Genomic DNA, 8189 nt, shown 5'->3' with positions numbered 1-8189 from the left:
ACACAATCACAACACAAGAAAATTACGTGGAAACTCCAAAATCGGAGAAAAAACCACGACCGTTGTCTAAACCGACAACCAGAGAAATATCACTATGTGAAAATTGTTACAACACATAAACTTCTCTCACTCTCACCCCAATGCCCCAGTACAACCACACTCTCACAAAGCAAATATTAAACTAAGTCAGATATAAGCTTAAAGTGCTACTGACTGGTGCATCTAAAAACAAAGAACCTAGGTCCAATATATAGCCTTGGTCTTCCCCTTGCTTCACCACAATAAGCGATGTGAGACTTCACCAATAGCTAATTTTTAACCTTCTTCTTTATTTTAGAAACTTGGCAATGTGAGACTTGACAATCAACCCCAACACAGCGAAACAACCATAGAACGGGGGGAGGGGGGAGGATTATAACCGATCAGAAGTGTCAACCCCAGAGGCAAATTCAGACAGTGGGGTGGATCGATCACACCCTGATTTTGCTAGCTTGTCACCTATTACATTTGCTTTTCTGAAAATATGGTAAATGCCAACACATCCAACCTCTACCATTAGTAAATCAATCAGATTGAGAATCATTGATATGTGAGAATTTGAGCTTAATGTGGATACACTATACACCAATGATCTTTGTTGTTGAGTGATATATATGTCTGATATAATGGCACATGTTTAGTCTATCTTGACATGCATGTAGATTGGATGATTGAGTGGTGTATGAATTATAGTGAGGCAAGAGTAGGATTGGCTTTCAGCACTTGTTGTATCATTGTATCTCTTAGCAGCACAATTTGAGCTGTTAGGTGATCCATAATTGAATCAAAATATAGAGGATGTGGGGAGAGGAGAGGAGGGGGGAAGAGTCACTTATTTACAGAGGCAAAGACCTCAGGTTTTCAATTTATGCACAAAGAAGTCATTTCCTCCACCGAAAGAGTTAGATGTGTGGCGTGAGGTGGCTAATGTGAAAAGAGGTAGAATATATGGGTTAGGATTGAAGTCTACTGCTATCAATAAACACTATCATGGCTCATGTTCTTCATCATCTGATTGAGTAAGAGGATAAGAATTTGATCAATTAAGGAACACATTATTGGAGAAGACTCAAAGAATGGTTCTACAAATGAAGGAAAAGATGCAACAACTACCAATGCCAACCACAAATCAAGAGGAGTCTGAGACTAAGGAGTTTAAGACTGAGGAGGATTTTGGTTGTTCTTGATGAATCATTAAAACATTGGCAAACTTTCCGTCACTAAACTCATAACTAACTTTCTAAATCCGTTGCTAACATTGGTATCTTATTTCCGTTGCTAAATCCGTATCTAACTTCGGTCGCTAAATCTGTTGCTAATTTAAGTCCCCACTTTCCGTCGCTAAATCGGTCGCTAAGATTAGCGACTCATGTTATAGCAACAGACGAACTTCAGTCGCTATGAGTTTTAGCGACTGATTTAGCTTATTTAGCGACCGATTGGGTCGCCACTACTACTGTTTTCTGGTAGTGCACACTAAGATTTCCTTGTGATATTGAGCTATCATCATTACTGATAGTATCTCCTTGTCGAATCAAAAGTGCAAAAGGGTTGTCTTGTTGAACTGCTCCTCCGTGGAATGACCTCCTTCTTCCATATCCAGCGGTTAGGTAGGCACCAAAGGTGTGTAGTTGCATGACACTCTCACACTTAAGTTAGCAAAACTAATGTAGAAATAAAGATTATGATTTGAAAGGTAGAATATTGTACCTCTTAACGTCTATTTCTACATTTGAGTGTAACAATCATGGAGGCAGGGAAGGAACCAGGAAATTTTGAGTGAATCGTCATATTGGTCCCTGAGAAAGTAAGCGTCAGTCATATTAGTCCCTAGAATTCATTAATGGTGAAAAAAATCCCTGAGTTTGTCTCTGTCGGTCATAGTAGTCCCTAACCACGTTGGGACGTTAGTCCCTGGGACCATAGTTATAAAACTCGGCTCGAACCGGTTCGACCGGTTGAGCCGGGAATCGGACCCTAGACCGGTTCGAGCCGAGCATCGGATCAGTCATGCAAGCCGCCCGGTGTGAACCGGTCAACTCGGTCGGTTTTTATGATTAAATCGGGGACTCGGCCGGTCTCGGTTGAACCGGCCTTTTTTTTTTAACAGAATTTTTTTTTTCTTAGAACGGGCCTTTTTTTTCCCTGCATTTTTTTTTTTGAACAGAGAACTTTTTTTTCCTTAGAACCGGCTTTTTTTTTTAACAGAGCACTTTTTTTTTTCTTAGCATTTATTAGTTGCGAAATTTTTTTGGAAAAGTGTCTAGCTTGGATTCGAACCCATTCCCTCAAGATTCAATGCTGTGAACCTTACCACTAGGCTAGACAAGTGTTTTGATATAATGGTTACAATTAATTGTATTTATATAAATAAAAATAATACTATACAAATCTTTGACAAGTAAACATTAGTTTTTTTTTTGAACGAAAGTAAAGATTAGTGTTATTACACAAAATAACTAAAACACAACCCAATCATTATAATAATTACTTATATATATATATATATTTAACAATAACTATTTCTAAACTTTATTTAACAATAAGTTAAAATAATTATTTGTGTGTTTTTATTATGAAGTTATTAATTAATGTTAGTTAGTATTATTAATTCTTTTATTTTTTTAATATAGAATGAGTCAAGTTGTTCTGTATATAATTTCTTTGCAAAGTCTTCTTGTCATTTCTTTGAGGACAAATTAAAGAATATGAATAACAAGCTTTGGTGTTGTAAGAAATTGAAAAATTGAAAATCTTTTTAGCTAGCCTGAATCAGAAACTGGATTATATACAAGTTGTTTCATGTGCATATATCATTTGTTAGCTTATAATGTACAAGATCTTAGTTGTTTATTCTGTTTTAAACTTGTTTCTACGCTTTTTGTTGTGATTAAAGCGTAAAATCGATGTTGCTTGATGATGTTTAAAACTTATTTCAGTTATTTGTGAGTTGTGACATTTTGTTGTGGTACAAAATTCCTTATTGCTTTTGTGTGTATGGTATTTTGTGACATTTTATTATGGTATTATGAATTTTTTGAATTTTTTTTAGTATCGACCGAGTTAAACGGTTCAACCAGTGACCCAGTGGTTGAACCATTGACTCATTGACCCAGTACCTCGACCGAGTCGATCACCGGTCCGAGTCTGATAACACTGCCTGGGACGGAAAAGTGACATGTCACTTTAATTGACACCTTGGCTGGCCCCCGTGTCGTGCCACGTGGCATAAGTTACTTTCTCCCCAAAATCTTTATTTCACAATGGTCTCTGATAACGTGGCACCTCCCCATTGGACCAATATGTGGGCAAATTAGTCTCTGCCAACCTATGATGATAAGACGTTGGAGAGTAGAGAGAACGTCAGACCATCTTCTTCTTCCTTACCCATTGCAGAGAGAAAACCTTCAACCCAAAGTTGATAATTTCTTGATAAGACATTTTTAAGGTATGCATTATTCTAGAAATTCACTGAATACCTATATTGAATCACAAATATTTTATTAAAAAAGGCACATTGTTCCTACATGGAGACCGATCTACACTGATGCGTACATATTGGCTGACCAAATAACCATAATATATGCAACATCCCAAGACATTAGGAAACGTTGTTAATATATACTAAAGGTGGACGGACCTCATTAAGGGTGATGTCCAATCGCTCTATGAACGAAGGAAAGCATGATTAGGGGAGTGATTGAGAAGAGTGAAAAATGAATGATTTTTTGGTACTCTTTTCATGATTCAATCAATGTTTAGCATTATAAGAAGGAAAGAGGGCAGAGGAACAGAGACATGCTCATCTTTGTACTCTAAGGCTGAGTTAGGAAAACATCTTCTTCTTCCTTACCCATTGCAGAGAGAAAAGCTTCAACCATTCACATGCATAACCGCCACCATTTCCCTTCGTGCTTGACCCTTGTTGAACGCGGCCTTTGGAACCCTCACCCATTGTCATGTTCGATTCAACAACAAAGAGCACATGAATTGCAGTTTGCAGAGAAATCGACAAGGAATTTTGGAGATTTAGAGGATTTGGGGATTTAGATATGGTTCTAGGGTTCACTGATTTGGGAATTTTAAACCCAATTCGAAGGGACTATAATGATCGATTTAACCCCTTATAACTTTATCCTACGTGGCTGAGTCTATGTGTCACTTAACGTTGGTTCCATCCCAGGGACTAACAGCCCAACGTGGTTAGGGGCTACTATGACCGACGGAGACAAATTCAGGGATTTTTTTCACCATTAATGATTTCTAGGGACTAATATGACCGACGCTTACTTTCTCAGGGACCAAAGTGGTGATTCACTCAGGAAATTTTAGTAAGGGGGGCAAAAATTCAACAATACTCTATTTTTTTTCAAGTTATACTTCTATTTAAATGAAAATATAGTAGAAAAAATAAAAATAAAAAGAGAATAGAGAAAATAAGAGATTCAACAGATAATATAATTGAAAAAGAAAAGAGATATGGGCTTTCGCCCCTCACATTATCAAAAAAAAAAGAAAAGAGATAAATAAAAAATAAAGTAAAAATAAGATAGATGTATGAATAAATCATAGTTTCAACTACTTATGTTCTAAATATAAGTTATTTAAGGTTATGCACAGGTTTAGAGAGCTCATCATTTGATAAATATTTTGACTGGAATACTCATATTTAAAGTAGTTATATTAAGGGCAGAGAATATGATTATTGGTTAAGTGCATAGTGAGAATTGTGATAAGTGAAAAATGAAGGTGGTAGGTAAAAAACATAATATTAAATAAGGGTATATAAGGAAAAAAAATGAGAAAAAATACTTTGGATTTACAAAATAACATATATTTTACAACATAATATAAATGTTAAAACAACTTATATTTAGAAATAAAGAGAATACTTACTAATAAATGCTTGTTAATTAAAGCTAAGAAGAAAACCTACTGCTTTTTTTTACATCGGTAGAACTAGAAGTGTGCCTCTCCCAAATACTATATTAATATAACTTAGTTTCTTTCAAGTTAATATAACAAGAGTACGTACCCATCAAATAAAAAATACGAGAGTAGAGTATGGGCTTTTGCCCTCCAAATTATCAAAACAAAAAAAAATACGAGAGTAAGCATCCATGAATATCAATAAAAAAAACGTGAGTAACCTGTTGCTTTTCTGATCATGTCAGTCACAAAGGGTAACTTTTTCTGAAATTCACTCTCTTTCACATAGTATAATGATATAAAAATGGAAGAGGTTGTGTAGATTCAATTAGTAACTAGCCATAGGTTTTTATACAGGGAGCGAATCCATGATACATATTACATAGTACTATTATAAAAGAATTTTTTTTTTTAGAAGGGGGCGAGCGCCCCATATAAGCTGTACCTAGGTTCGTCCCTGCATGGAGGGAATCAAGTAAAGATATTATAGTTATATATATAATCGATTTTCTCTGGAGAAAATATATATTATCCGTTTTAGGAGGGGTTGTCTAAATGACCCATTGTGAAAATTGGGTTAAATAACCCATGTTCTATGTGGACCAATCACATTTAAGATAAATTTGTTAAATTTTTTATATTTTATTTATAATTTATTTAGGATTAAATATGTTTTTGTCCCTCTTTTATACGCATAAATATAAAATGGTACCTGAAAATAAACACAAAAGTTTTAGTCCTTCAAAAATTTTATTTAATCTAAAATGGTCCTTATAATGTCATAAAACGTGCGTGACAATTTCAGTCCCTTCAAAATTTCTTCCATCAAATTTAGTCTTCTTTCCTTCATAATTATTTCATGAGGAGAGATTCATTGACTCTAGGAGTAAGTTAAAGAATCTATACTCCCAATGTGGCTGAGATTATTACCCTAAACTCTCACATGACTCCTTCCATCTGTTTCCCAAGTTCGCCAGAAAACAATGGAACATCAGAACATGGAACCGAGCAATCGAGCAAGTGGGTCTCATTCATTTTTTATATATATTATTTTGTACTATCTTCACAAAACATGAACTGGGCATATCAGAAATTGAGCACGGTGCGGGGCTTCAAGCTATGATTTCTCCAATTGATTTAGTTGATAAAAGGGATCTTAATCTTGTTATCATACAAACTGATGGAAACATGGCCCGGAAAATTAAACAAACAGAGGAAATGGACCATTGTCTTGAAATTTTTTATCGCAAGACAAGGGTGGGAAGGGCTTCATCACATATTTTTTATTGAAGAAAAACCTATCTGCATATGAAATTGTCATAATCCTAATTATTGATCTTAACATACTCAAACAAGATGGTCTGATGGTGTGAGTGACTCCTTATAAGAAGAGCAAGGGTTTGTGATCCGTCAATACTTGAGGCTTCAGATTGAGGTAGGGAAAATATGGATGGATTGGTGAGAGTGGAAAAGCAGGATTTGGCAATGAGTGAACGAGGAAACGAGAATACGTGAATTGGTGAGCCTCAATGTTTATTGTACAAGAAGAAGTCCACGTTTCCATTTTTGCATATGGTACAGGAAGCCATTTTTTGGTCCCTACGCAGGTAACATGAATTCATAAAACATAAAATCCAAGTGATGAGCTGAGAATCCCATGGCTATGCTCATTGAGTTTTGGGATGAGATATGAAGTTCTAGGTTTTGAAATGATTATGAAGGGAGAAGGACGAAATTTAATGGAAGAAATTTTGGAGGGACTGAAATAGATGTGAAAAATAATTAAATGGACTAAAATCTTTGTGTTTTTTTTAAGGTACCATTTTAGATTCATTTGTATAAATTAGGGACCAAAAACATATTTAATCCTAAATAAATTAATAAATAAAATATAAAAAATAATCAATTTATCTTAAATGTGATTGGTCCACCTAAACAATGAGTTATTTAACCCAAATTTCAACATGGGTCATTTAGACAACCCTTAGGAGACACAATCAATATTGGGTCAAAGTGCTAGACATAATATCATTTCATTTCGTAACACAAACCATCCAATGTGATCACTTTGTCAAATTTTGGGAATCCGAGTTCGAAGAATTATAGATAAATAAATAATATAATAAAGGATGTAATAAAATAAATTTCTTCAATTTCTTGGGACCCCAAGGAAACTACCATGCACTTTCCTTTACCAGCCTAGTTACGTAATCTTTATTGGCATTAATTAATTTCTGCTCCACCCCTAGGCAATTTCGTAGCAACTCCCTCAAGCCATTGCTTCCTCTGCATATATATATCCAATCCTTTCGTCTACCTCTTACGCTATGTTACAATTCAACATACTATGTGAAAACTGACAAAATCCTTTATCAAATTCAATCTAATTGTTATACTCCTCATGGCTACCAAGTGGTTCTCTAATAAAACTCTCAAGCTTAGTTTCCAGCGCCGAAGATCAAGGTCCTCCTCGAACTCATCGCTGAGCTCTCCAAGATCTCCCATGTCATCGTGCACCACCACCCTGAGCAACACGGTCGCCAATGGAGGCGACGGTGGACTCAGGGAGGTTTTCCGTCACTTTGACGGAGACGGTGACGGGAAAATCTCAGCCTATGAGCTGAGGACATATTTCGGATCCGTTGGAGAGCACATGACTCATGAGGATGCTGAACGGGTGATACGTGACCTTGACACTGATGGGGACAACTTGTTGGACTTCAATGATTTCACCAAGATGATGAGAGGGGTTGTTGGTTGCGGTGATGTTGATGAGGATCTTAGAAAAGCTTTTGATATGTTTGTGTGGGAGAAAGAAGGGTCTGGCTCTGGCTCTGGCTCTGGCTCTGGCGGTTGTATCACGCCAAAAGGGTTGCAGAGGATGTTGCACCGCCTTGGGGATAACAAGTCCTATGATGAGTGTGTGGCCATGATTGGTGCCTTTGACATTGATCACAATGGAGTTCTTGATTTCAACGAGTTTCACCAAATGATGGCCATGGCCTAAATCGTTAGATGTGTATCTAGTTTATTATGTTCAATCCAAATGGGACAACGAATTGCTAAGTTAATTAAACTGCAGGGTTTCATGGATGCTTCAAGAATTTGAACTTTCGTGTAAATATATAGAGGTCATCAGTGGAGTACTTCCTGAATTTTCAAATAAAGAAACTGAGAATTGAGCTAGGTTCCTTAATACCATGTACAATGGTTTGTTTAAA

General features: G+C 36.0%; 1 protein-coding gene across 1 annotated transcript; it reads left to right on the top strand.

Annotated features, from left to right (window-relative positions):
- The first annotated feature begins 7218 nt into the window (after positions 1-7218).
- Positions 7219-8164, top strand: LOC130715909 (probable calcium-binding protein CML41). The gene has a single exon (XM_057566061.1). The coding sequence runs from the start codon at positions 7370-7372 to the stop codon at positions 7973-7975; it is 606 nt and encodes a 201-aa protein (XP_057422044.1). The 5' UTR covers positions 7219-7369; the 3' UTR covers positions 7976-8164.
- Positions 8165-8189: the final 25 nt, after the last annotated feature.

The sequence above is a fragment of the Lotus japonicus genome, chromosome 4 (assembly GCF_012489685.1).
Source record: "Lotus japonicus ecotype B-129 chromosome 4, LjGifu_v1.2".
NCBI lineage: Eukaryota > Viridiplantae > Streptophyta > Magnoliopsida > Fabales > Fabaceae > Lotus > Lotus japonicus.
The sequence above is the reverse complement of the archived record's forward strand: the minus strand, read 5'-3'. Positions and strand labels throughout refer to the sequence as shown.

What these genes read in the sequence shown, in the direction of transcription:
- LOC130715909 (XM_057566061.1), top strand. Translation starts at nt 7,370, where the DNA reads ATGGCTACCAAGTGGTTCTCTAATAAAACTCTCAAGCTTAGTTTCCAG.